The 25,536-nt window shown below is 47.9% G+C and overlaps 12 protein-coding genes across 12 annotated transcripts; 6 read left to right on the plus strand and 6 right to left on the minus strand.

The window, feature by feature from the left end:
• Positions 1-184: 184 nt before the first annotated feature.
• E1B28_000626 (uncharacterized protein) lies at positions 185-1,657 on the plus strand (the record flags this gene model as incomplete). Its single annotated transcript, XM_043146481.1, has 4 exons — positions 185-377; positions 432-1,239; positions 1,291-1,471; positions 1,529-1,657. 4 exons carry the CDS (start codon positions 185-187, stop codon positions 1,655-1,657), a joined length of 1,311 nt encoding a protein of 436 aa, XP_043015183.1.
• Positions 1,658-1,749: 92 nt separating this feature from the next.
• Positions 1,750-3,343, plus strand: E1B28_000627 (uncharacterized protein; the record flags this gene model as incomplete). Its single annotated transcript, XM_043146482.1, has 3 exons — positions 1,750-2,806; positions 2,867-2,965; positions 3,021-3,343. The coding sequence occupies 3 exons, from the start codon at positions 1,750-1,752 to the stop codon at positions 3,341-3,343; spliced, it is 1,479 nt and encodes a 492-aa protein (XP_043015184.1).
• Positions 3,344-3,572: 229 nt separating this feature from the next.
• E1B28_000628 (uncharacterized protein) lies at positions 3,573-4,434 on the minus strand (the record flags this gene model as incomplete). Its single annotated transcript, XM_043146483.1, has 2 exons — positions 3,573-3,646; positions 3,699-4,434. 2 exons carry the CDS (start codon positions 4,432-4,434, stop codon positions 3,573-3,575), a joined length of 810 nt encoding a protein of 269 aa, XP_043015185.1.
• A 34-nt stretch (positions 4,435-4,468) lies between these two features.
• Positions 4,469-5,987, minus strand: HEM2 (Aminolevulinate dehydratase). Its single transcript, XM_043146484.1, has 8 exons — positions 5,883-5,987; positions 5,797-5,820; positions 5,497-5,743; positions 5,159-5,438; positions 5,074-5,094; positions 4,925-5,012; positions 4,653-4,869; positions 4,469-4,600 (listed from the first exon to the last, which is right to left on the minus strand). The coding sequence occupies exons 2-6, from the start codon at positions 5,805-5,807 to the stop codon at positions 4,939-4,941; spliced, it is 633 nt and encodes a 210-aa protein (XP_043015186.1). The 5' UTR covers positions 5,808-5,820; positions 5,883-5,987; the 3' UTR covers positions 4,469-4,600; positions 4,653-4,869; positions 4,925-4,938.
• An 896-nt stretch (positions 5,988-6,883) lies between these two features.
• Positions 6,884-7,181, minus strand: E1B28_000630 (uncharacterized protein; the record flags this gene model as incomplete). The annotated part of the gene is made up of 3 exons (XM_043146485.1): positions 6,884-6,895; positions 6,959-7,037; positions 7,093-7,181. Coding segments are annotated over 3 exons (180 nt in total), but the record flags the coding sequence as incomplete, so codon positions are not given.
• A 543-nt stretch (positions 7,182-7,724) lies between these two features.
• Positions 7,725-11,806, plus strand: E1B28_000631 (uncharacterized protein). The gene is made up of 7 exons (XM_043160699.1): positions 7,725-8,823; positions 8,877-10,140; positions 10,194-10,533; positions 10,588-10,822; positions 10,881-11,116; positions 11,170-11,220; positions 11,281-11,806. The coding sequence occupies exons 1-7, from the start codon at positions 7,921-7,923 to the stop codon at positions 11,555-11,557; spliced, it is 3,306 nt and encodes a 1,101-aa protein (XP_043015188.1). The 5' UTR covers positions 7,725-7,920; the 3' UTR covers positions 11,558-11,806.
• Positions 11,807-11,941: 135 nt separating this feature from the next.
• Positions 11,942-14,436, plus strand: E1B28_000632 (uncharacterized protein). The gene is made up of 4 exons (XM_043146486.1): positions 11,942-12,288; positions 12,365-13,443; positions 13,501-13,747; positions 13,805-14,436. Exons 1-4 carry the CDS (start codon positions 11,995-11,997, stop codon positions 14,024-14,026), a joined length of 1,842 nt encoding a protein of 613 aa, XP_043015189.1. The 5' UTR covers positions 11,942-11,994; the 3' UTR covers positions 14,027-14,436.
• Positions 14,437-14,846: 410 nt separating this feature from the next.
• On the minus strand, positions 14,847-17,194 carry E1B28_000633 (uncharacterized protein). The gene is made up of 10 exons (XM_043146487.1): positions 17,090-17,194; positions 16,949-17,036; positions 16,804-16,895; positions 16,670-16,750; positions 16,496-16,619; positions 16,379-16,445; positions 16,200-16,328; positions 16,093-16,142; positions 15,546-16,034; positions 14,847-15,478 (listed from the first exon to the last, which is right to left on the minus strand). Exons 1-9 carry the CDS (start codon positions 17,187-17,189, stop codon positions 15,878-15,880), a joined length of 888 nt encoding a protein of 295 aa, XP_043015190.1. The 5' UTR covers positions 17,190-17,194; the 3' UTR covers positions 14,847-15,478; positions 15,546-15,877.
• Positions 17,195-17,220: 26 nt separating this feature from the next.
• Positions 17,221-19,227, plus strand: E1B28_000634 (uncharacterized protein). Its single transcript, XM_043146488.1, has 6 exons — positions 17,221-17,312; positions 17,364-17,380; positions 17,436-17,592; positions 17,642-17,878; positions 17,930-18,781; positions 18,835-19,227. Exons 1-6 carry the CDS (start codon positions 17,271-17,273, stop codon positions 18,961-18,963), a joined length of 1,434 nt encoding a protein of 477 aa, XP_043015191.1. The 5' UTR covers positions 17,221-17,270; the 3' UTR covers positions 18,964-19,227.
• Positions 19,228-19,310: 83 nt separating this feature from the next.
• Positions 19,311-23,150, plus strand: E1B28_000635 (uncharacterized protein; the record flags this gene model as incomplete). Its single annotated transcript, XM_043146489.1, has 10 exons — positions 19,311-19,520; positions 19,569-19,612; positions 19,676-19,739; positions 19,805-20,380; positions 20,431-20,568; positions 20,618-20,739; positions 20,794-22,405; positions 22,459-22,633; positions 22,690-22,886; positions 22,944-23,150. The coding sequence occupies exons 1-10, from the start codon at positions 19,329-19,331 to the stop codon at positions 23,148-23,150; spliced, it is 3,327 nt and encodes a 1,108-aa protein (XP_043015192.1). The 5' UTR covers positions 19,311-19,328.
• Positions 23,151-23,818: 668 nt separating this feature from the next.
• E1B28_000636 (uncharacterized protein) lies at positions 23,819-24,775 on the minus strand (the record flags this gene model as incomplete). Its single annotated transcript, XM_043146490.1, has 2 exons — positions 23,819-24,709; positions 24,770-24,775. 2 exons carry the CDS (start codon positions 24,773-24,775, stop codon positions 23,819-23,821), a joined length of 897 nt encoding a protein of 298 aa, XP_043015193.1.
• Positions 24,776-24,964: 189 nt separating this feature from the next.
• Positions 24,965-25,504, minus strand: E1B28_000637 (uncharacterized protein; the record flags this gene model as incomplete). The annotated part of the gene is made up of 1 exon (XM_043146491.1): positions 24,965-25,504. The coding sequence occupies one exon, from the start codon at positions 25,502-25,504 to the stop codon at positions 24,965-24,967; it is 540 nt and encodes a 179-aa protein (XP_043015194.1).
• Between the last annotated feature and the right edge of the window lie 32 nt (positions 25,505-25,536).

Raw genomic sequence — 25,536 nt, forward strand, 5'->3', positions numbered from 1 at the left:
TGTTGACTTGGCTTGCTTCTCTTCGGTTGACTCACTTGTGTGGTCGTCTATGCTTTTTACTCAAAGCACTCGCGACGAGTAAGTCTCCTCGTTATTACTTCTCTCTACCTTTGAGTTAAGATATCTGTCTCCAGTTATCTAGGTGACCTCGTATTTTCCTTGCCAAACACGTTCTACCTCTACTATGTTGCCCAAGGCATTGTACCGTCAAATCTCATCGTTTCCCCGACTTTCCAGAGGATTAGCTACGCATGCGCCTCTTTCCTCGATTCCCGCTTCTTTTCATTTGAAAACGGGACAAACCTTTAAAGGTCGTTCGTTCGGTTCACCACATAGTGTTTACGGTGAGACTGTCTTTTCAACCTCAATCACATCTTGTAAGTCGTATTGGTTATTCTTATATAACACACTCAAGGCCCAGCTCTTATTAGACACCGAATCTATGACCGATCCATCATATCGTGGACAGATATTAGTCTTTACCACACCACTGATAGGAAACTACGGCGTTCCTCACAACGGTGCACCCTACGATTCTCAGGATGTAGGAGTGATATTGGAGTCCCAAGGCATACAATGTGCTGCGGTCGTTGTTGCTGATGTTGCCGAGCAGTTTTCGCATCACGCTGCTGTGGAATCTCTCGCATCTTGGTGTCAGCGTTATAAGGTTCCTGGAATCACCGGCGTCGATACTCGAGCAATAACGAGGCTATTGAGAGATCAAGGAACCACCCTTGGCCGCCTTGCTGTCGGCGCGGACGCATCTCTTCCAGCACCGGATGCTCACGAGTACTGGGATCCCTCCTTAGAGAACCTGGTAGATCAGGTTTCTACCAAAAAACCTTACGATCTCAATCCCACCGGTTCAATCAAAGTCGCTGTTCTTGATTTTGGAGCCAAAGCCAACATTACGCGCTCGCTCATCCGTCGAGGTGCAGCCGTCACTGTCCTACCATGGAATTACGACTTTAATGTTATTCGCGATCGGTTCGACGGTCTGTTCTTGAGCAACGGGCCTGGCGATCCAGCTCACTGCATGGAAGCCGCACTGAATCTTCGCCGTACCCTGGAAGAATGGAACAAACCGATTTTCGGAATCTGTATGGGTCACCAGATTATTGGGATGGCAGCAGGATTGGATGCATATAGGATGACGTTCGGTAACCGTGGTCATAACCAGCCCGTGCTCGCCTTAAAGTCAGCCGGTTCCATCACTGCGGGTCGTGTGTATGTTACGAGGTATTTCCATCTCCCGGGCTTACCTGACTAAAGTCTCATACTCGTGCACAGCCAAAACCATCAGTATGCACTGAAACTTCAAGATCCTTTCCCACAAGGATGGGAACCTTTCTTCATCAACTGTAATGATTCTTCCGTTGAAGGGATAAAATCGACGTCCGATTCTGGCAAGAAGGTTTGGGGTGTACAGTTCCATCCAGAAAGCGCTGGTGGGCCGCTCGACACGATTGAGGTGGGTAATTTTATCGTTAGTGTCCCTCGATTGCTCATTCCCGTCGCCGTTCTCTAGATGTTCAGTGACTTTGTCGCGGAATGCAAAGCACATAAGCTTCAGAATCAAGATACCCTTGGAATGTTGAATGTAGCTTCACCTCTACAACGTCAAACTGTTCCCCCACGCGTTGCAGTTGCGGCTTAGAAGTTTATTTGTGTAGATTGCGTGTTATTACATTCCGTTACCACGAAACCCATTATTATGTCATACGAACACCTCTGAATCCAGAACTACATATGAACTTTCTCGATCCTTACGATATTACTGTGCCTGCAACAAACACTCCTCCACCTGAAAGCTCAAGTCAACAAAGCTTGAATGAAGAAGTTTCGCAGGTCATCACCTCGCTTAATCGGTTTTGGGGAGGTTTCAGGCAACAGGTACGACCTCGGTATCCTTTTTCGGACTGCATCAGCTCAAGTCAGTGGCTTCAGAGTCAGGCTGTATTGGAGACTGCTCGTAAAGACTTTAGTGGAGTTGTAACCCAGGCTCAGAAAGAGCTCACAAAGCTCACTGGCGAAACCTCAAATGAACCCGCAGTAAATCGATCTCAGACTGACGACGCTGAACCTCGAGCTTCAATCGAAACTTTAAAACCTTCGTCCAGTTCTGCTTCTACAACGTCCTCTTCCGCGGAAGAGTCCACGGCCAGTACAAACGGTAGTATCACTGCCTCGAACCTCTTCTCTCGTCTCCAAGTGGCTCTACCTCCGAATGTGGTTACCACAGTGCAGAATAACATACCTCAATCGTTGAAAAACACGGATTTTTCACAGTTGAGGATCAATCTTACAAATGAATTTCAAAGATTGCAGGGGGTTACTCGCTCCCAGGCCGAAGAATATGTACAGAAGAGCGAAGTGCTACTTCGAGAAGCCATGAAAGAGGCCGGAGATGTTTTACGGGACGCCGTAAAAGTGATACCCCCAGAGCCGGGGTCTAGCAACGCAAGCGTTCCTGTCATGACATGGGATGGAACGGATATGTGGATGCTACATTCAGATGGCACAGAAGCCACAACATCTTCGGAAAAGGGCAAGGAGAAGGCAACCTCGAATTCAGTTGCCACCCGTGCAGAGGCTTTGTTAAAATTGCTCAAACATGACCCGGAGATTTTGAAACACAACCCGGAGGCAGACCAGTCTATAGGTACACTGTATCTGAAGTGGGTCGGAGAGAGTGTAGATAAGGTCGAGGACGGTATGGAGAGTGAAGAGTGGCAGCGGAAGATAAAGGCGGAACTGGATCACGGTGACGATGCTCAAGCTTTGCAGGCTACTTTGAATGCATTGGGTGCGATAATGACGTTTATATTGACTTGTATCTGCATCTCACTCCTTTTTGCCTCATTAGTGCCTAGTGAAATCTCAGAGGACGTGTTCTGGAAACGATACTTCTATCGAATCCATCAAATACGTCAGGAAGAGGAAAAGCGCAAGGTCTTGATTCAAGGCAAGTTACTTCCAATCCTCAATAGGATACGTTTCCGTACTCATTCGTTTTGTAGGAACTATTAACGACGATGAAGATTTTAGTTGGGAAGATGAAGAGGGTGAGGAGGAATCTGTAACGCAGAAGGATACCACTCCTACCTCACCCAGGTCAAGAGGTGCCACCTTGACACCTCAAACAAAGGATCCTGCTACCAGTGTCGCGTCAGAGGGTGCAACATCACCCCAAGCCAGCACGCCTGCAAACACAAGTCCGAGGCATAGTAGTGAAGAAAGCTACGACCTTGTCTCGTCAGGTAATGTTAGCGCGAGCGGGGAGCGCAAGAAAGACTGTCAAGCAAAGATGGACTCCGATGACGGTGACAGCGACTGGGAATGATGGCGTACTAGTTTGTAAAAAGATGGATGATCTCGTAATATATACCTATCTCAATGGTCGAATCTCGTTCTCAAACGTACATGACAACGAGCGACGCGAATGCCTTTCAAGTGTACGGGGAGTAGATATGTTTTTGATGGACATGCTCGTCTATCCCCAAATACGCCATAGATGCATCGGATACTAGCTCTATGTATACGCCACAATCAGGTCCAAGATCATCTCAGTGTCAAGATGAATGTTGTTTGGGTGTTGTAGAGAAGAAGGGTAATTGTGTTGCGGCAAAGCCAAGCAGGCCCAGTGCTAAAACACGATTCAAGTTACGCTTCCGATATGACAGAAAAAATGTACGTACCATAACCCGTCACCTTCTCCAAAGGTGAATGGAAATAAACGCTGGTGGTCCCACCAGCAAAGAGCCAGATGCCAATCAATGCCGCATTCACTGTTATTGCGAACTTGTGCGCAATTGTCCATTGACCACAGCGTAACGACGCTCGTAACTGGTCGGCAAGGAACAAAACAGACATCGTAAGAAGGAATATATGACCTGAAACGTCGTGGCCCCTCTGCAATCTAGGAACACCTTTCCAATCAGGGGGTACGAACGAATTGGCGAAGACATCGGGATGGCTCTCTGGCGTTACGGTAGACCTGGTGAAACAAAAATCGGTGGGAACTGAGACTGTTTCTCCCGCGGGAAGAACAACCAAACATTCTCCTCCTGAAGCGAGAACAACACGATGGATAAGGGGAGGCCCGAAAAACCAAGTCGTAAATGTTAACCAACAACCGGTCTCCACTAACCACTGGACCACTTTCGACAGAGAGCGTACACATGATGGACTCGTTGACCACAATAAAAAGAAAGCAGCTGTGGTCCATCCCCAGGCTTTCTTTATGAAGTAGGCGTTAAGGAAGTTGGATTTTCTAGCCCAAAAATGCGTCTGGCCAAGAGGATGCGGTAAATGAGAGAGAAGAGGATTTGAGGTGTCGAGGTAAGTTCCATAGGCGACCGAATATAGTGTTCCAAGGAGTACAACGACGGTGATTGCTGCGAAAGCGATGGGGCGAGGGTCCCGGTCGGTCATGGAGGTTAAAGTTGAGGTCAGGCTGGCCGCCACGTTACGTGCCACATCATGACGCAATTTTTTGATTCTACTGTACAGTACGTTATACGGTACATTTTCTTTTCGGTTTATGCTTCCAGCCAGTCCAAAAATTCCGGAGTAAAGTATGTGAGAATCAATGTTGCACCTGAGAGAAATCGACTGAAACTCAAACACTAGAAACATTATCGTTTGCATACCTGCGCGGATCATGCTATCCACAGTTTCAAATGCCATAGTACGGAGGTCATACACGCCAGCTGCGGCGCCAGCGTGGACCATCGCGAATTCACCGCTGACTTGATAACAGGCCAATGGATGATCTGGCGTAAGTTCGGCCGCATCTGAAATAATGTCTAGGTATGGAAGGGCAGGCTTGACCATAATAATGTCTGCTCCTTCTGCCGCGTCCCGTTGCTAGTCATCAGAAGTTGAGAGTTAACGGGCATAGAATTTAACCAGTGGTACGCACAATCGCCCTTCGCGCTAGTCCCTTAGCCGATGGAGGTAGTTGGTAACATTTCCGGTCCCCAAAAGAAGGGGCACTGCCTGCTGCATCCCTAGGAAAATGTTATTGTACCATTGAGAACATAAAAGCTTTTGAGAACTGTTTAGTTTTACCTGAAGGGGCCATATAAGGCGCTAGCAAATTTAGCAGAATAACTCATGAGAGTACATTTATTTCCAAAGCCCTGGTCAATCAAACCTCTCTTGATAGCTTTGATACGACCGTCCATCATATCGCTGGGTGCGACACAGTGTGCCCCAGCTCTTGCATAACTGACCGCTACTTCAGCAATGCGGTCTACGGAGGGCGTTGTATCTATAGTTCCGTCTTTGTGGAGAAGCCCACAATGTCCATGGTCGGTATATTCGCATAGGCAAACATCGCACGCAATGTATAGTGAAGGGAACAGCTCTCGCAGCTTCTTGATGGCAAGAATGACTGGTCCAGATGGGTCATCGGCGGGAGAGCCTTTTCCGTCCTGAAGGAGAACCTAAATGAGAAAAAGTCTTGCGAATGAAGTGCGCAAATAAACTCACTTTTGCGCAATTGGAAGGAACACCAAATAGAATCACACTGCCTAAGCCCTTTTTCATTAATGGACCCAAAAAATCTTCCAACTTGTTGATACCCCATCGACGCTGATTTGGTAAAGTGGGGATGGTTTCGCTGGCTTCTGGATTATCCGAGATGAAGATGGGATACATTAGCATTGACTTGGTCAATTGTTTTCTGCTTTGCCAAGATCGCGACAAGGGGTGCTGGTATCCACCTTGCAATATCGAACTCGAGAAAAGGGGTTAATCCTTGTCGAATATTGCACACAGAAAAGAACACACGAAATGTCCATCTGTTATCAATTCCTAAAGTTTAGCGAATTAACTGTGCAATCCACTTAATAGTTAATTAGATAATTTGGGCGTACTGCGTTTAGAAGATATTTCGAGGATCTTTATGTGGTGAGGACGGTTCAGCCTGAAGGAAGAGCAGATTAAAGTTCAAGTGATACTTGAAGTAACGGAGATGCACACTGCCGAGTCACACCGGTTACACTGACAGTATTGTTGCGATCACGTCGCGTTGTTGTCGAGAAGCTACTTACCAAGGTACAGTATGCATGTGCAAGCCTACCAAGTGATCATGAAGAGAAGGAAACGACTGGGTATAAGCTGGAAATACTGTGAACATCGTAAATTGCGGCCCAATTGCGTCGACACCTAAATTATTCGGATGCTTCGATTCACTGTCCGAATATATCGATGCCGCTCAGTACTCTATAGTACGAACGAACGTCTCTAGTACACACCGTCTGTCTGACGCTTCTACAAAGAAAATAGGTCAAATTGACTCCCGTTTCTCTCTCACAGCTTGCCACCCATAATCCGGAGATCATACTGCGGTATACATTCTGTTCTTGTTCCCAAAAGTCGACTCCTTCGAAAAGAAAATCGTACGACCCTGAAAAAAGGGCGCTGGGGTGGTCATGACTCGAGTCGTCCATATACTGGACTCGAATTCGGGTTAAAAGAGGACATCGTGCTGTACATGGTAAAATCTGCAGCAGAACAAAAAACATTAGGAAGTGCAACTCTGGTGGATCGATTGACAATTAACAAGTAGAAATAGTTCGAACCAAGTCAGAGACCACCACCAAGCACAACCTTTCTTTGAATTGTGAATGAATATTTGGGAGGATTCATGTTCCATTCAGGGCCCCAAAACAAAAGGATAAAGAACGACATTTCTCCCCACAGCCAGTCAGTCTGAGAACACTTTCCGGCGGCCGAGCTGAGGTCTCGAATATCAGAAGGGTTGTTCGTTCAAGCAAAAGAAAGACATGCCAATTGTTGCGATCCGCATCCAAAATGAAGAAAAAAGGCCTCAGCGCTTGCATGATAGCTATCATAGGACTAATCCAAATAGGATTTAGGTATCGTTCTGATGGCAATTTCCCGCTTCGCAATTTGCAATGACGGAACAGGAAGGGAGGTGATGGCGCACCTTGGAAATTAAAGGAACCATGGCCATGGTACATTGAGTGAATGGAGATGGAGGATACTCCGATAGCCCTTGAAACCAACTGAGAAATGGGAATCAGAATCTTGGAAGAACGACAAGGAATATTTGATCCAAACTTGGGATTCGACTTGTGTACTGCATCTGGTATACGTTCTGAGACTCCGTCTTTACATAGTAGGATTCCAACGAGACCGCATGGCGTTGACTTTGTGTATATAATTATTGGCTGCTCATCGAGAAACAACTGAATGTCAAGCACAGACGGACGTTTTACACCTTGTATTTGAAGGGTATCAACTGGTTGCCGCTGATTCGGATCCGGTGAGCAGGCCAAAGCGAAGGCGAATCGAATGGTAGATCCCGTTCAGCTGGCGAAGGCCGTAAGCGCCGAAAGGTCCGCATGGGTCATCCTGAATGTTCTGAATACATAGGATGGGATAAGAAGGTGAGGAATCGCTAGCGCGAGAGCGGGACCAGAGGAGGGAAGAACATGGATGACACCCTTGACCCGACTCGGGTTTTCTGAGTGCACAATAAACATGCGAAATACGCGAAATACAATAAAATGTTATTGTGGGTTGTAAACAAAGCAGCGCACAGCCCGAGTCAAGCACAACGGATCATGAAGTTGTAATGTCCTGACTCCGAGTCCGAGTCAGCACAGGTAGGTGTCCTGGCGTGGGAAATTAGGGACGACCACGTGATCTTGTTTACAAGCTGGGGCGTGGTGACCGCGTACAATATTCGTGGACAATAACCTCCATTTCTCGACGACGACCATCTCTCTCTGTCCGTTTTATTCTCTTATTCTTTGATCAGCAAGACAATAGAAGGCTTTAGGGTCTCAAATACCCGTCTCGATATTACTTCAAGCCCACAATTATTCAACTTCACCTACTCAGGATCCACCATATAATCTATTCTCGCTTTGTGCGATACACCTAATGCTTGCTTCCCCACCAGTACCATCCTTTTACAACAGACAGCGTGACTCCAGCATGTCTCCCTCATGTCGTTCTCACTCCAACGCTCGCCGCAATCCCAATGTTCGACAAAGACCTCTCTTCTCAGCTCGTCCTGAAGGCTCTTTTTCGCAATTACCTGCCAAGCATCCCCTTCTTCCACTCGACTTCCACCGTTTACCTTCTATTTCCGGGCCATTTTCATATGCAGTGGACGATGACGAAGATGCGAGAGTCTTGGAATCACCATCGGCATCTCGTTCGCCCCCATTCCCGGTCCTAACTTCACCTCCACTCCTCACACCAATAAAGAGATCGTCAGGGGACTTCGACGAACTCAATCAATCTGCTATTTTTGATACACCCTCTTCTATCCAACATATCCCTCATCCTGGTGGAGGCTTAAAGAGAAAACCGTATCGACAATCCACTCCACTTCGCAAACATACCCTCACACCTCTCAGTATTACTTCCAACCCGACTAGAGGAAACCAAACTCCATCTATGGACCGACTTGCTCCGCTGCCTCTTCCCGCTTTCACCGCCCGCACACCCAAATCGAAATCGGCCGAGCATAAACAGACGTCAATGCATAGTCTACGGATTACGGACTTGAACAATTCCGATGAGGACCTTCACACAGGCAACGATTCGGGTTTGGACGTTGGGGATGAAGAACAAGCTGATGCGCTATTTCTTGGAGGAGATAATCCAGCCTTAGGGGCAGTGATATTTAGAAAGCCTTTGCGAATGAAAGGGAGAGGAAACAAAGATTCAGATGAAGTTGCGGAAGCCATCTCACCGGGAGGTCATATCACGAAAAGGCGCGCTCGCTCGCGGCCTCTGTCGAATGAACTTCTCGAAAGTGTTCGTGCGCCAACATCAGTAAGCATATCCTCATGAGTAGAGTCCATTCCAATCATTCAACGTATCTTTAGGCTGCCATGCCTAAAACCAGCGGAGTGATGTTCCCGAATTCCAGGTCAAGGAATGATTCTTCTGGATCCTCTTCCTCTGATCTGGTCTCCCCAATCCCTCGCAGGCGGGTCTCTGGACTACATTCACCTCAACCTTCTGTTCCGCCACAACTGAAACGTGCTCCTTTTACTCGCGTGGATTCTGCGACACTATTTTTTGGCCCTCCTGTTCGATCGTCCCCAGTCGCACCCCCTCCCAGGCGGGCGAGAGTTAGTACATCCGTTTCATCCCCCAACGCCACTGCTACCTCAAACTCGTCATTTCGGCCAAAGATGATGAACCGCCATAGTTATTCAGGTTCTGGATCGTTGTCTGCCTGGGGTGAGATGCAGGTTAGAGCTAACGCTCATTCTCCTCAATCGTCTCCTCCGCGCGTAGCAGAGGGGACCGATAATGAACTTACAGACGAGGATGACTCTATGATCATCGACGACATTCCTCCCAACTCTTCCTTTACCCCCAGTTTATCTAGAAGTACAGCCTCCCCTCAGAAACAATCCGACATGATATCCAAGAAATTCAAGGCTCGGGACTCTGGGATTGCCCTAAGTGACGACGATGCCATGGACATATTCGCTGATCATCCAGAAAACACCATGCCTCGCGCCTCGACCAGTATTGGTTCCCTTTACTCCGACGGAGAGGACGGCCTTATCACACCCGGGGCAGGCCCCCGCCCAGGCTCTGGTTGGCCGGAAACCGTCATAGTTGCTGGAGGTGATGACCCTTACGCTTTCTTGTCTCCCACCACCAAGAATAATCATGACGTGGACGCGTTCATCTTGCGCACCCTGGCCGCTGCATCTAAGGCGCCCCAGGAAGAAAAGAAAGCTCCTGGGACCCCCGTCAAGAGAACTAAAATCAGCTATTTGTCAGGCGCAAGGCCATGGCAAAGTGCTGTCACTCAGAAAGTCGGGCTAGCTCAGCGTGAGCAGAAGAAAGCCAAGGCGCCTAGGAAGAGTTTGCCTGCCGTGTTCCCCTCACTGGGGAGGAGAAGCAGCAGCCGATCATTATTGGAAAACGCCACAGATTCGGAAGATGACTCCGACGACAGCCCCAGCACCGCTAAAGATCGTTATGCCGGATTAGGCTTAGGTCGACCTCCGTTTCCGATACAGGTTGGGAAGAACGGCATAGCTCGGACTCGTTGGCTGGCGCGCCGCACCAGTAGCGGTGCATTTTCCAGTGGGAGCGACTGTTTGTCAACCCCTACACGAAATCAAGGTATGTGTCTTTTGACAAGAGATATTGATCCAAATGCTGATACCGAGTTTTAGGTTACCGTCCAGTCCAGCACTCGCCTTCTAAGAATAGCTCGAAGCTGTCGCCTGCACGCTCTACTTCTGGGTCTTCAAACAGCTCACTGGCCACATTGAATTCGCCTGTCAATGCTCGCCGAAACTTACCCATCTCTGGCAACAGGCTTGGCAGAGCAAATGAGGTTCTCCTGCCTGAGGTGCAGTCTAAACCCAGTCGCTTTGAACGCGATTTTGTCGAGATTGCCGAGATCGGAAGGGGCGAGTTTGGGAAGGTGATAAAGGCGAGGATGAGAGTCAACGAATCTACCGAATGCTTCGCTATCAAAAAGTCGAAACAGTTTGAGGGCGCCCGTCATCGGTGAGTTTATTCTGGGTGTAATCTTCTGATGACACTGATGGACCATGATCTTAGTCTCCGGCTGAGGGAAGAGGTAGAAATCCTTCAACACTTGGCCAATAAAAGTGGGAGCAGGGGACAGCCCAATGTTTTGGCGTTTGCTGATAGCTGGGAGGAGGATGAACACCTATACATCTGCACAGAACTCTGCGATTTGGGAAATTTTGCGCGGTTCTTGTGGGAATACGGACGTGTATTTCCACGACTCGATGAAGCAAGAGTTTGGAAAATAATCGCCGATTTGAGTAACGTAAGTTGATTCATGAATGTTGGCCGAATAAGACATTGAGATCTATTCCAATTTACAGGGTCTCCGATTTATACATGACTCCGGTGTCATACATCTGGATCTCAAGCCTGCCAACATTTTTGTCACGGGCGAAGGCCGATTCAAAATTGGTGATTTCGGAATGGCATCACTTTGGCCTCGTCCGCGTACTGCATCTACATTATTCCTTGGTGCTTTCGAACGCGAAGGTGATAAACTCTACTTGGCGCCTGAGGTCCTTCAAGGAACATACGGAAAGGCAGCAGACGTTTTCAGGTATGTCGCGCGATCTTAACGGTGTTTGTTTTCTCACGTCAAACTGCATGCAGTTTTGGGATGACGATCCTGGAAACGGCATCCAATATCGTAGTTCCTGACCAGTAAGTACCTCTACTGCCCCGTGATAAGGTGCGCGGGAGCTAATGTTTTGAAACACTTAGAGGTGAAGCCTGGCACAGCCTGCGACGTGAGGATTTTTCCCAGGTAGACCTGGACGATAGCCCCGAGTTGCTTGGCCTGATTCACGGAATGATGCGAACTGAGCCTTCGCAACGGCTGACCACTGAGGAGGTTTATGAGCACCCCGTCGTTTCTCGGGCCAGGATAAAGATGGAACAGGTGTACGAGACGGCAGTCAAGAACGGGAGCCCAGTGTTCGCAGCATCTCCATTGGCAAGCGTGAGTGCGGGATTTTTGAAAGAGATCCTTGATCTGTGAGTGGGGTGACGGTGGCGTATCCCGTGCCACGACAAAACAGACAAGGATAACGAAAGGAGGGACCCCGAAGAGCAGCAGTAGTACTTGTTGATGTTGATTAGCTATATGTTATCATTTGTGGATTGTTTCTTGTATAATTTGCAGATTTGCTAGCATAGAAATATCGATTTGTTGAACGTTTTTCTGGAAGAAAGTAAGTTTAATAAAATTATCGAAGGAAGCTCGAAGGAGACGAAGAAGTGGTAGACTGAGCGAACGTTGAATTGTTGATTTCTCTTTTTATTTATTTAATTTCTGTATATCTGACTTATTTGTTTCTTACGGGCCGGGCGAGTTGACAAGGCGAAAAGTGAGAGATCCTGTCTGCTGCCGTTATTATCGCTCTTTCTGGCAAACGTCCACAATCCTATACTTAATCTCCCAACTTTTCTCAACAAATGTTTCCTTGCGCTCCTTCTCACTCTCTTTTTCATTCAACGCCTTATCCGGACCCTTCTCATCGTCTGCATTCGCAGTCCTATCCCATTTCCACTTCGTCCAACATGGATCCCGCTGCCGTTGATTTCCGTGCTTTCTATCCTTACACACCCAACGAAGTCAAACATCGAAAGAGAACAACCAGCGCTCAGCTCAAAATACTCGAGGGCATCTTCAAGCACGACACTAAGCCCAACGCCGCCCTCAGAAACGAGCTCGCTGTTCAGCTGGACATGACTGCAAGAGGTGTTCAGGTGCGTTGTCTTTTTTTTTGCCATACTCGAATATCTTTTCTTAAGGATTTCAACTTTTTCTTTTTCCACGCAACAGGTTTGGTTTCAAAACCGTAGAGCCAAGGAAAAAACCAAGGCCAGCAAAGTTGCTGCTTCTACGAACCAATCGCCGAGCGCGTCGAGCGACACCGCCTTGAAAGATGCTGTTCACGGACATGAAAACGCATCTGAACTTTCCTTTCCTCGTGATCTCCCAGAGCTGTCAACAGATCCCTCATCACAAGAGTCAAGTCCGACAAGTGGCTCACCACCCCACTTACAGCTCGTCACCGAATCTTCACATGCTTCTTGGCAAAGCTCACCTCTCGCTACCCCCGACGATTTTAGACAGCAAGTTGATTTTAGCGATGTCTGTTTCATACGGCGAGGGTCGCTTCCAGTCGACGCGTTCCCCCTGCCAGAGGACTGTCACGGCCCACCCTTGGTTGGTCATTTGGATCCTTTTACCCGACGGCGCTCAGTAGACGCTAGTCTTCATCGGCTAGCACACAATCCATATGCTGGTCTTGCTAGGGCCAAACACAGCGGTCTTGCAGGGCCCCGAATCTCCGGCCATCTCGCTGATAACTTTTCCTCTGCTCGTAACGCTTGCCTTTCTCACCACACAGGGACGCCTAGCGGCCTTCAACTGTCACAGCATGGGTCCTTGCACACGCGCCATTCATCCATGGAATCCCGTCCTTTTCGTTGCTCCCCACCCAGTTTAATTAACTCTTCCTCGCCTTCTCCACTTTCACCGTACTACTCTATAAGGTCATCTCTACCGGATAACTCTCTCTTCGCCTTCTCCTCTCGGACTGTCGCTGCTCCTATTCCGGGGCCCCTGCCTTCCCCCGACTTCTCCTTTGGCGCACCTGGCGTAAACATACACTCTTCCGAAAGCGACCGTGGCTCACCTGATTCTTCCCATGGATATCTGTTCCGAGGCGATGAGTTTGATACAGAGGACGACGCCACCTCGGCGTCCTATGATGGCTTCTCAAGGTTCGGCTCAATTGCTTCCGTTGCCAACAGCGACTCTAGCAACACGAGCGCGTACTATTCCGAAGTAGGCAGCTGCGTTTCAGAAAACGAACTGGGATCAGAAGTTAATCTTCAAAGCAGGAGAGCTTCATGGTATGTTCTCGAGCCTAATGTTCTGGTTAATCTCACATAGATATTTTCGTAATTTAGCACGCCTAGTCACTTTGTTGGTCTCATGTCCGGACTGAATGTCGCGAATGAAACTCAGGGCAACTTAACAAATGGCGTCTTTGAGCAAAGTCACCCAATGGCGCTCAAGGAGGGTGACAGGGCACCTACTTACCCATCACCTACATCGACAATTTCTCGAGGTAGCAGTCCCCCTGGAGTCAATTCTGCGAACGTGACTGTCACCAGTTCGAATGAGCTCTCCTACCCGATACAGACCAATGATCAGGTTTGTCCGATGATCTTCAAGCCTTTCGCATACACTCACATCGTTCTACCATTACAGTCTATTATCAACCTTCACTCCGGATCGCCTATACTGGATGGGGAGACATCTTTCTACAACCAGGACAATAACAGTTTTCCTCCGAGTGGTTTTGGAGATTATCATCCATTCACTTCCGTCGACGGTCAGGACAATGTTGACCACTACTCTCCCGAAGGTTACCACCAAGCGCAAGAGTCTTACTGCATGAATCCATCGATTTCAACTTCACAATTCCTCTGAATAGGCGATGTTGCATCGCTGGCATCGCTACCTTGAATTCGGCCCTACTATCACCGCAGACTATCTTACGTTCATTTAAAATGTTTCCGCCGTTTCTCGGCCATCTAGGATCTTGCAACCCTTGCAACTGTTAGCATAACACACCTCATAATGTCCCGTCTTCGTTTCACTCTCTCTTTCTCTCTCCTCTCTTTCTCAAAATCTCAATTGTTGTCATCTCCGCTGTGGCAAAAAGCACCCGGTATGTCTATTGTAAATGTAATCTACGGTTTGTTGTTTTTCGGTTTTCGCCATCTCTCCTGCTATGATGCTTTACTCACTCTTTGACGATTTCTATCTATCTATAACTTAACTGTGTACATACTTGTTATCCTAGAGCTGCTTAGTAGTGTCAACAACGTTTGTTGCCATGTCAACTCTGTCTGAGTCGCGACTCAAAAAAGAAACACATTAGGGATGCTTTGCTTAGGTTCTAGTTTCGAGGTGACTACACATGTATATTTTGGGATGGCAATAAGTACATATGGAGTTCGAATCTGTTCGAAATTTAGCCCTGGTCGTCCCGTATCGGCGCCGGTAAAAAATTTCCAAGGTGAGAGCCATCAGTTCGGGCTTCGACTGCCACCTATATCGTACTGGGGCTGCAGCTGGTTGTGACCCTTACGGGCCAAGGAATTGTCTTTCTATCAAGTCGGCAGTGATCAACGTATTACATACCCATACTTACGATAAGACTCGATAATCGATAAACGAGGTGCGAGCGCGAGGGATGGATCGATGGATCATGGCAGAGGGGTTTAAACCATCCGTCCGTCTCTTGACCTTACATACAAATAAGGTCTACTCGTCGACTGCACCAGACTGACCAAAGCTAATCTTGATTCTTTCGACGAAAGCCACCCGGAAGTGGAAGACGTGATGCCAGACCTGTCCCCGAGCTGTGCCCGCGCAAGTACCAACAAAATCCATTTACTGTTATTGTTCTCCGCCAATGGAAGATCCAATCACCATCCAGGCTTCATGGACGTCGAGGGGAGTGAGAGCAGAATTGCCTTAATTGGCCTCCATTGATTTTGTACAATTTTGTGACTCCCAATGCCGCTGAAGACCCCATACCCAGGCCACTAAAATCAAACGCCGTGACTGACGATGTCAGTGGCCATACTATGCTACCGGGAAGTAGTAGAAGAGTATCGTTCATTGGTGGGAGTTCACGATCAACAGCAGGCCCGCCCGTACAGCAATGAGAATATGACATCTTGCCTTGACAAACAAGAAAACTTTGAATCTGACGGTGCTATGACTCACTCCGTCCATACCCTGTTGACCCCTTGGAGGTTTCGTATAACAGAGCACCTTATGATGCCGCGGCAGTGAGGTTTCCCCGTTCCGGGTGTGAATGGCGTCTTGGTCCAGAAATTCTCGTGAGTGAGCTGATGGCTACCACTGGTACTTATCAGGTTTTCGAACAGAGTAGTCGTCAACAACATGCAAGTCTCAATTCGAAAAATCTACTCACTGCTTTATCATCCCAGATGAATCGGTAAACGAGCTATGGAACATTCTCTCCCCATTGGCATCTAGGTGCTCTCATCTGCACCCGGGTCCTTCAATTTCTTCAGATCTGTCCAGGGAAGGGAGGCATTTGGTCTCCAGAATGGAGCATCTTGCTCTCGAAGACACGATTATTAAATTCGACGCAGCCTTTACAGACAATAGCCTAGCGGTCATCATAGGGTGATCGTGAGATCCTCTGCTGAGTGGCTTGTACAATCTCAAGAGGTAGGTATCGTATGATTCTTTTGAAGCACATTGAAACCTATCATCCAGTACGGGTTGACCTTGACATCGTTAATCCGCGTCTACTGGATTCCAGCTAACCGCACCACCCTTACCACGGTCCAAGGAATCCAAACGTTCCATATCTTCGGCGCCAAGAACAAAATCGTAGAGCTGGGCATTTGAATGAATGCGAGAGGGGGTCGCGCTCTTTGGAAGAGGAGAGAACCTTCTCTCAGAAAAGGTTAACCATACCATCTTCAACAAACATAATCATGCACCCATACCCTTTTTGCAAAGACCATCGCAAAGCAATCTGAGCCTGGTCGCGTTTATACTAGATATCAATAAGTATGCTGAAGGTTCCTGCAGCATCGCCGGAGGGACTACTTGCCTTGGTTGCAATGGACGTGATCACTTCGTGGTCTAGCTTACCCCTGATAATGGGACAGTAAGCCTCAACGACAATGTTATGCTTTTGACAGTATCCGACAATCGGACGCTGTTGGCAGAGGGGGTGAAGCTTTCCGTATATCGTCAGCGCAGAGAAGAAAAGTAGGCGAAGGTTCATACCTCTACTTGATTCACAGATGGCATTTCGAAACCCGCGTTCCGAATCTCCTCTAGATGCTTGACTCCACTAGTCATACTTCAGGAGCGGCAAATTGAAATGAGAATAACTAAAATTACTAATTAGACACCCCGACTGTCCTGATTTTCCCGGCAGCCTTCGCTTCTTGAAGGGCCTTATATGTAGCGAGGCGTTTCTCCGCACCAGATAAGGGATCATGGATAAGAAATAGGTCGATGTAGTCTGTCATTATGTCGGCTCGATACTGCTAGGGGTATGAGGAAAAATCTTACCAAATCCGAAGCGTTGCAGAGATTCGTCAACACCTTTCAATGTATTCTCGTAACCGTGAGACTTAGATGCACATTTCGTGGCTTGACCGCATCGTTTTCAGCGAAGAGAGGACCGCCGACTCGGAGGAACTCACTGATAAATACTTCTGCTCGGTCCAGTCCACTCTCGCGGACTGCTTGACCCACTGCTGCTTCATTCCGGTACGCCTGTGCAGAATCGATGTGTCTGATAGAATATATGAAGATGCAAAATTGTGGACTCCTCGCAAATCCAAATACCTGTATCCAGCTTTGAATGCCTCGAGTGTTGACGGCCGAGCGTCATAATTCTGATAAACGCCAAAGCCTAGAATAGGCATAAAGTACCCTAGGTGTTCAAGTTCAATCTCTTCAGAAAGTTGACCCGAGTAGCCGACCAACCAGACGAGAGCTTTACTTTGGAGGAAAGTGTCAGAGCAGACATGATGTAGATGTAGATATGAGAAGCCAAGTCAGAAGAATTGGTAGAGATGACCGGCATGCCCGGGTCACGGTCACATCTACAGGTTCTCGCGGTCTCTTCTGTCCCAGTATATCCCTTGCCTTTCCGTACGTCACACGAATGGCTACCTACAATTACATAGATCCCGTCAACGCTAATCTGGTAAGCTGAAGTATGAGTATTCATCTGCAATATGTCTAACGATGCGTGCAGGTATGTTGCATATGTCGGTATGGTTACATGGTCTGTCTAGTCCCCCAACATAAACCAACTTGTTTTTGCCAGCATGCCGTTCATATATCCTTACACTACCACAACTTGCGCACATACTTTCTGTCGAGACTGTATCACAAAGTCTCTGGAGACTACATCACAATGCCCGATCGATAGATTACCATTGCGTGAGGCGAATTTGCAGCCAGCAGGACCCATCATTAGATCTGTGCGTCGATAAAGGCCGTTTCTGTCGAATTGTCTCTCACAAAACACAGCTTGTCGATGAACTCCTTGTGGAGTGCGTGAACAGGCATTTAGGTTGCATGCATACATGTCAGCGACAGCTGATGCCTGTCCACATCTCAAATTCTTGCCCTTTCGAAAGCATTCCTTGTCCGGACCAGGACTGCAAGGAAATGATCTTTCGGAAGGACGCCAATCAACATCGTGACTCACACAAAACCATGCTATGTAACAAGTGCGGTGAAGATATACAAAGCATAGGGTTGAAGGCGGGTGGTTCTAGGCATCCCATGCCAGCTTGATGCTAATATATACTCTAGGCTCACGGTTCGGCGTGTTCGGGCAGATTCACGACGTGCGAGTTCTGCGAATCGGAACTAGAACACTCTATGCAAGCATCCCACTTGGTAGTCTGTCAGGAAATAACCGTGGCTTGCACTCATGACATCGATGGGTGCGCTTGGGAGGGTAAAAGGAGTGAACTTTCCGCACACTTGACATCTTGTGCATACCACGCAATAAGCGGTTTTTTCGCAATCAACAAGGCCCGAATAACAGCCTTGGAGGATGAGAACGCTGTTTTGAAACGTCGGGTGGACACTCTGGAGGCACTGTTGAGGATGGCTGGATGCGAATTACAAGCTGCAAAGATAGCGTTGGGGCCTTGGTATCATTACTCCCTGAACTTGCATCCTCAGCTTCACTTGCCGACTGAGCTGCCTTTCGACCTTCAACCTTCAAGTGCATCGACATCTCAAAATGGTAGTGATGAACAAGTTGGTGACAACCCGGTCGGTCCGTCGTCGGTACCCTCAGAACATCCCGATATTCTCGCATCGTTCTTTCCGAACGAGGATCTACCTGATCTACCCCGATTACCTGCACCTCCAAGAGTCCCATCCATTTCCTCGACGACTTCCAGTCAAGGCTGGGAATCATTCACAGTTAACAATACGGGAATACGGCAAAATCTCCATAATGCTGTCGCACCCTTGAATCTCAGCACGACTTTAGAAGGTTCGCTGGAGGCGCTTCGACAATCTATTGTCACAATTTCCACTTCGCTAGATTCCCTGGGACGAAGGAACGATATTGCGTTGACCAATGAGACTTTCAGGATCAACGAAGAGATTATGTCTCTGAAGGCAAATATGCACGGGCTTCGCATGCAGGTAATGAATTTCACGCAAGCCCACTCCTTCATATGATGACCTGGGGATTATAGGTACACGCGATATTGATGGACCGGAACGCTCAAGTGATTCGAAGAGTTCAAGACTCTCAGGATGGCTGGCCCGCACCTCAGCGGTTTCCAGGGTCTATACAATCATCGGGTCCTGGTACGAAGCTTTGAACGATTCAAGGTTCGGCGAGGTTTCCACGTCCTCGATGAAAGTTCATATCCTTGTGTTGGTTACGCTGTGTTGTTTACTAACACCCTGTCTCGATTGCCGTGTTTATCATTGAGGCAGTGGTAATTTGTGTCTGAACTCTGTTTGTAAACAAGGTACTTGTGGAATTTAGGTTGTACAGCAATTTTGGGCTTTGCATAGACTGCATAGACTGCATAGAGTAAGCCTATACTTAGGACCCGTTGACGGTCCACGTTATCAAGCGGAAGAATCGGAAGAGCCCCCGTGCGAAGCCGCCGGCGTAACGCTGTCATGTGATAGGGATACACACGTGTGACATTCTCGCGTTTGTTGACGCGCAACTACCATGTTGTTCGCAGAAGTCCGATACTACCTCTCTGAATCTTTCCCCACGAAAAAGTATCAAGAACTCAGAAAAGAACTCGATCAGAATGGTGCAAAATGTGTCGATTCACTAACGAACTGCACGCACGTTATTACCGACTCCTCCGTGTTTGAAGGGTACAAGGAAGCTGGTGAGAATATGGTTGTGGTCTCGGTATGTTTCTTTGTTGAAAGTCTGAGAAGATGCTTACCATTCAATCAGGATTTATGGGCTACACGTTCGATCACGCTGGGCAAGCTACAAGAGTACGTCGATAGACTTACCCAAGTGTTTAATTATCTGTCTGAACCTAAAGCACCCCAATTTAGTCCTGCGTTTTACTCAGCAGATCCGGGAATGATATTTTCCGGCATTATTGCATGCGCTACAAATGTGAGATAAATCACCATGCTCCCTCTTCGCGAATATAATACTCAGTCATATGCCTGGAGGAACAGTTGTTACCAGTTGACTTGGAAGTCCTTTCTGCTGGTATAGTTGCTCTTGGTGGTCAATGGCGGAGGCAGTACACCAAGGACGCTACACACTTGTTTACGCTTCACGATGGTTCTATCGATTATCAGAATGCGATGGAATTTCAGGCAGAGAGTGGTATGAAGATTGTTACCCCTCATTGGTTCGATGACTCAGTCAAACTGGGAGTACGAAATCTGGACACATCACCGTACGAGTGGCCGGATCCGCTGGTGCTCAAGCGGGGAAAGCAGAAGCAACAAGAAGTCGTGAAGAAAGTGAAAAGTTCGGATCCAGCTAAGGAGGCGCTGTTCAAGACAGCTGCATGGGATTCTGACTCTGATATTCCAAATACATCCGGAAATGCAGTGTACGGAGGGCGGCGGGTTTTGTTGAGTAGGACGCTGGAACTTGGAGACAGAATAGTGGCAGTCGAGAGTGGTATCAGGAGAGCCGGCGGTAAAGTGGTCAAGCACAAGAAGATGGAAGACGAACTGGTAAAAGTTGACGAATGTGACATTTTCATAACTAGATTTCGTGGTGGTGCAGGATATTTCAAAGTATGTCTCTGTATGTTCGCCGCAGAAAGGACGCTCAACATCTGTGTTAGGCCGTGAAAACAGGAAAGACGATAGGGACTCTGCAATGGCTTTTTCACGTACAATCCACAGGAGTCTTGACCCGACCGCTAGATCAGTTGCTTCATTATCCGTACCCTTCCAAACCTATTGAAAATTTTACCAGCCACGTATGTCACCACTTACTTCGCAAGGCTTTTGTATTAACATCTTTTGAAGCAAATCACGATATCGAATTATACAGGAGAAGCTCGTGAATATCTCAAGCGGCTCATTGCTGCTATGGGTGCCCAATTCACCCCAACGATGTCAAATCGCAACACAGTGCTTGTAGCCGCTGAGTACGACACGTTCAGACTTGTCTTTTCTCGACAACATTAAGTCCTTTCTTTCAGAGTGCACAACGGGGCTAAAGCAGAACGAGCACTCGCATGGTCGATTCCCATCGTAAACCACCTTTGGTTGGAAGATTGTTTTGTACAATGGCGCAATCTCACAACTGGACTGGAGAAATATCTGGCTCATCCACCAGGATTCGACTTCTACACCTGTCTAGGCCAGCGTGGGGTTTCAAAGGCAGTAGAGGATTTAGAGGAAATTGTAAAGGCAGAAGTCGAGGAGCAGGAAGCAGAACTGGTGGTCTTAGGCAATGACGTTGCCATTGGGATACCTCCCGGAACGGAGAATAGCGCAAGGGATGCTACAGAAGTCGCAAATTTCATTGAACCTGGCCCCGTGGACGTCGATGGGGGGGCGGCTGATCATGATATGGATGTGGACGGACCCATAACACCGAGAACATCGCCAATGAAACTTGCAAAATCCCCTGCCTCGAAATCTGCGTCGAAACAGACTAAGACTCTGTCATCTCGTTCTCATCGTAAGAAAGAACCAGAAGAAAAGGCTGCTGCGGAAGACGACGAACCTTTTGAGAAACGACTGTCCAAAGTCTACGGTCGAGCAACCCGATCTCGAAATTTGGTCAGTCAGGAAGACGACGGTCTATCGATGGAAGTAGATCAAGAAAAAGAGAATAAAGTTGCGCAGGTAGTGACCAGGAAAGCCTCTAACTCGGGGGTCAGCAAGGGAAAGGTGACACTTCTTGTTTCAAGCGACGATGACAGTCCACTGTCCTCCCCGCCGCAGAAGAGGTTCCCACATAGAAAGAAAATTCAGATCATGTCGAATGAATGGAGGAGTGAAGATGAGCTGTCGCCAGGGAAATCGTCGTCAAAACACAACAAGGGCGAGGGATCAAGTCGTATCGGAATCAGTGTCTCCCCTACGAGAAGCATGGTTGACGTCGTTGTCCCTACACTCCAGTCCATTACTTCGCCACCTGGTCAACGGTTGACGAAAAGCGAGAGCATTCATGTAGCCGCTAAAGAACAAGGAAATCGGAAACGAAATTCGAAAGCTTCGATACCTCCGTCATCTCCACCGGTTTCGTCCGCCACCACGAGGGTTAAACGGTCTGCAGCCACAAAAGCGACTGAAAAACTGCACAATCAAGTTATGCCAGACGTTTTGAGCTACCAGCAGCAGTTGAAGAATTCGAAAACGAAGGGAGGAAGGAAAAGTTTGGGTGCTTTCTCTTTGGTAGACGAGCCGCATAATGTCCGTCGAGCATCAAGGATACATTCCGCCGAAGAGGAGGGTGAATCAGAAGTGGATCCACCGTCTACGTCCGGCAAGCTGCAGAAGCAGAAAGGAAAAAGGAAGTTCATCGATGCAGAGGATGAGGTGGAGCGAGGACTCGTGAAGTCGAAGAAAGGAAAGAAACTGGAAGTGGACGATGAAGGAGAGGAAGGAAATGTTACCACCGCTACGTATCACGGTGGAAAGAGGAAAGCCGGGTCCAAAATTGACAGGGATAGATTAGATAAGGTCGAAGTTGAGGAAACTGACGCGGAAATATCAAGCAGACAGAAAAAGCGCAAGGTCGAGATGATGACAGAGATCCGAATGTTGACAACGCAGGTGACTTTGAGGGATGAGGTCTCAAAGGTTAGTTTCTTTACATTGTGTTAATACTATAAACTGAAGTTTACTCGTGCAAGATGTTGTTCAAGCTCGGGGTGAAGATGGCAATGGCCTCGAAGCCTTGGGATTGCACTCATTTGATAGTGAAATCCCTCGTACGCACAGAAAAGTTTCTGTGCGCAGTTGCTATAGGAGCATATATTGTTTCCGAAAAGTGGGCTATTGAGTGTGCCAACGCGAGGAGATTATTACGTGCGTTATCTCGTCTCTTGTTTCGGTTATGTGACCCTTTAATATGATGTTCGCAGCGGAAGAAAAGTATATTCTTCATGACCCAGAGGGAGAAGCTAAATATGATATGAACCTGAAGGTGTCTTTAGAACGTGCTCGGAAGAGTAAAGAAGAAAAGAATAGACTGCTAGAACGACATATATTCTATGTCACTCATAGGGTTCCTGCAGACGTTAAAATGTTGAAGAACGTCGTCACAGCTTGCGGTGGACAGGTACCTACCTTCAACTCTCCTACGAGTTTTCCGATCATTAATGATGCTTCGCTACAGTTTACTTCGCAAACTCCAACCCCCCGAATAATTGAAATCAGTCCTGCGATGCGACATGTGATATCGTGCCCCGAGGATGCCAATGTGTGGGGCCCGATTGCTCAGAAAGGTCATAAGATCTATACGCAGGAGTTACTTTTGACTGGGGTTTTGAGACAGGAAATTGAGTGGGGAAACGAGAAATGGATGGTCGAGGGAAGTTTCTGATCTAGTTCAGTTCTCGTGTATGGTAATTAGAGGTGGATGAGAACAATCCACGAAAACTAAGTATACCTTGTATGTTACGAGACTGTGTACGATATGTGCATGTTTCCTATATTGTATTACATCTTTGTATTGGTCACTTGAGAAGAAATTTAATTCTAAAAAAGAGTGGTACGTGTACCGTGAAATCATAATCTGGCGGTGGGAAGAGAAATTAGGAGCAGAACGTAAAAACAAGTAAGGCAGTAAGGAGGGAAGTTAGAACGTAAAAACTCTTATTTTGTCAGGTTGTGGTCTGCAGCTAGCCGGAGTGTGAACATTAGGCTGAACTTGTGTTACAGGTGGGAGGCCGGATACGACCAGCGATCCAGATGGACTGACTTCGAAAGCGTGAGGTGATTGTGAAGTGGAAGCAATGAATCCAGAGAAAAACTCTGTTGATCGTATGTATTTGCGTCCTAATCGACCTGGCGTGGGCTTCGGGTTGTAGTTTGCATGTTATAACGTTCTTGGCACTATTCATCTCAAGTTCATCGTTTTTCTGTTGTTTGCATCGAAATCCTCCTCGCGACTAGCATAACCCCCCATTCGCGGCGTTCGATCAACTCTGAAACCTTATGCCGCACACAAAACATAAAAAAGAGAAGAATTGCACCGTCGACGCTACGAGTCTAGGCAGGCGCAGGCGCGCTAGCCGTTCTGTGAATACCACTCTGGGCTGCAGCGAGTTTTGCTTCCCTGAAACGCAAGCAGTCCTCTACCCACTTTACCATGTTTACTTCATCCGCTTTGACGGGCGTTAACCATTGGTCCTCTAACAACTCCGCATACGTCGCCCTATCCTCTGGTTGCTTACGCAGACAGCTTGCAACCCATTGTCTCGCTTCCTCCGAGTATATTTCGTCTGGTAGTTCGGGCGGATCGTCGTGCACAATAGCTGTAAGCTGTGCAAAAACATTCGAGTATGATTCAGGCGGATATGGGTATGAGCCGATGGCAATTTCAATAACGGAGAGTCCCAGGGACCATACGTCGGATTGGACGGTGTAGGTGGCAGTTGCAGAATGACCTTGTGACTCTCCCTTGATTCTTTCTGGCGCCATGTAACTCTGACAACCAATATTCGTCTTCGCGAGAGACTTTTCCAACTGCCCCGACACACCGAAATCGCAGAGTTTAATCTGCCCTTTCCTGTTGGCTAACACATTGGTCGGCTTGACGTCTCGGTGAATAACTCCGAGGTCGTCCTTCAGAAATTTCAATCCTTTGACCATGGATTGTGCTATTCGTGCTAAGACGGGTTCTGGGACTCCGGGCCAGGTCAATGTTTGTGGCTCTTCGTTTTTCTTCGAGATTGTGAGGGTTTCACCATGTTGATTGCCGAGTAGTTTCGCGAGAGAGCCTGCGTCCATATACTCCATACAGTAGTAGACGCAGGATTCGATGAAGAAGGCGCCATAAAACTCAACAATGTGTTCAGATATAGCGGAAGATCGGTGGAGAATGTCAAGCTCCATAATGATAGCATTCAATTTAGACTGGTCTAATTCGAGTCGTATTTCCTTCGGGCATGATAAGACATCGACGAAGAAGATCTCGAAAACAGAAAAAAGCTCGCTTACTTTCATGGCCATCTCCACGTTTGTAGGTTTGTGGAGGATTTTCTTGACGGTACCATAGTTGCCTCTCCCCAGTTCATCATGGAGCTCGAGCTGATCCATGTTGATGGAGAAGGAGGCACCATTGGAGAAATTGACTCCGGATGCGTGTAGAACGGCTTTTCCTGAGAAATTGAGAACGCCCGAAGGATCGCTAGATCAACGTAAAAATAGCATGAGGGGTGAGTTTTCGGGGACTGGGGGGAAAGCGTACACGATCTTGGAGAAGCTTGCAAACGAACTTCCGAAAGAAGCAGTAGCCAACGGTCCTCTCTTGACCTCTTGCTGCGGCGGAAGCTGAGGCCGACCTGCGCCCAATCCGGCAGCACTTGCCCCTCCGCTAGCAGGGGTAGGGAGAGCATTCGGATTGATGTCACGGACATTAAACGCTGCTTTAGCTCGCCTTGCAGCTAAACCAGCTGGCTTTGCTGCGCCTAAAGCTGGCCTTGTAGAAAAAGCCGATGTAGGGGGTGGATAGGAAGCAGCTGCTCGAAGAGCTGGATGTGAGGGGGGTGTTGAGGAGGATGGGTGGTCATTGATATTGACATTGTGGAGACCACTTGTTGCCTGATCGATGCTGGGCGATTGACGATTGGCAAATGCAGCTAACTTGGCTTGCAAAGAAGGGGGTATGGGCGTCGAGGCGGGCTGCTGTTGTCGCTGGTGAGCGAGCAGACTGCTTGTAGTTCGACCGCTCATTGCAACCCTCCACTCTGATTATGTAACTCAAT

This window comes from Marasmius oreades, chromosome 1 (genome assembly GCF_018924745.1).
Source record: "Marasmius oreades isolate 03SP1 chromosome 1, whole genome shotgun sequence".
Lineage (NCBI taxonomy): Eukaryota > Fungi > Basidiomycota > Agaricomycetes > Agaricales > Marasmiaceae > Marasmius > Marasmius oreades.

Coding starts and splice junctions, on each gene's coding strand:
- E1B28_000632 (XM_043146486.1), top strand. CDS start 11,995: ATGTTTCCTTGCGCTCCTTCTCACTCTCTTTTTCATTCAACGCCTTAT. Junction 13,444..13,500: donor CAAAGCAGGAGAGCTTCATG/GTATGTTCTCGA, acceptor TTCGTAATTTAG/CACGCCTAGTCACTTTGTTG. Junction 13,748..13,804: donor CGATACAGACCAATGATCAG/GTTTGTCCGATG, acceptor CTACCATTACAG/TCTATTATCAACCTTCACTC.
- HEM2 (XM_043146484.1), bottom strand. Junction 5,439..5,496: donor TTCCTTCCAATTGCGCAAAA/GTGAGTTTATTT, acceptor GTTCTCCTTCAG/GACGGAAAAGGCTCTCCCGC. Junction 5,095..5,158: donor TATCAAAGCTATCAAGAGAG/GTTTGATTGACC, acceptor TAAATTTGCTAG/CGCCTTATATGGCCCCTTCA.
- E1B28_000631 (XM_043160699.1), top strand. CDS start 7,921: ATGCTTGCTTCCCCACCAGTACCATCCTTTTACAACAGACAGCGTGAC. Junction 8,824..8,876: donor GTGTTCGTGCGCCAACATCA/GTAAGCATATCC, acceptor ACGTATCTTTAG/GCTGCCATGCCTAAAACCAG. Junction 11,221..11,280: donor AATATCGTAGTTCCTGACCA/GTAAGTACCTCT, acceptor TGAAACACTTAG/AGGTGAAGCCTGGCACAGCC.
- E1B28_000633 (XM_043146487.1), bottom strand. CDS start 17,189: ATGCCGGTCATCTCTACCAATTCTTCTGACTTGGCTTCTCATATCTAC. Junction 17,037..17,089: donor CAAAGTAAAGCTCTCGTCTG/GTTGGTCGGCTA, acceptor TTGAACACCTAG/GGTACTTTATGCCTATTCTA. Junction 16,329..16,378: donor CATCTGTGAATCAAGTAGAG/GTATGAACCTTC, acceptor ATATACGGAAAG/CTTCACCCCCTCTGCCAACA.
- E1B28_000634 (XM_043146488.1), top strand. CDS start 17,271: ATGGCTACCTACAATTACATAGATCCCGTCAACGCTAATCTG. Junction 17,593..17,641: donor CAGGACCCATCATTAGATCT/GTGCGTCGATAA, acceptor CACAAAACACAG/CTTGTCGATGAACTCCTTGT. Junction 17,879..17,929: donor TACAAAGCATAGGGTTGAAG/GCGGGTGGTTCT, acceptor TATATACTCTAG/GCTCACGGTTCGGCGTGTTC.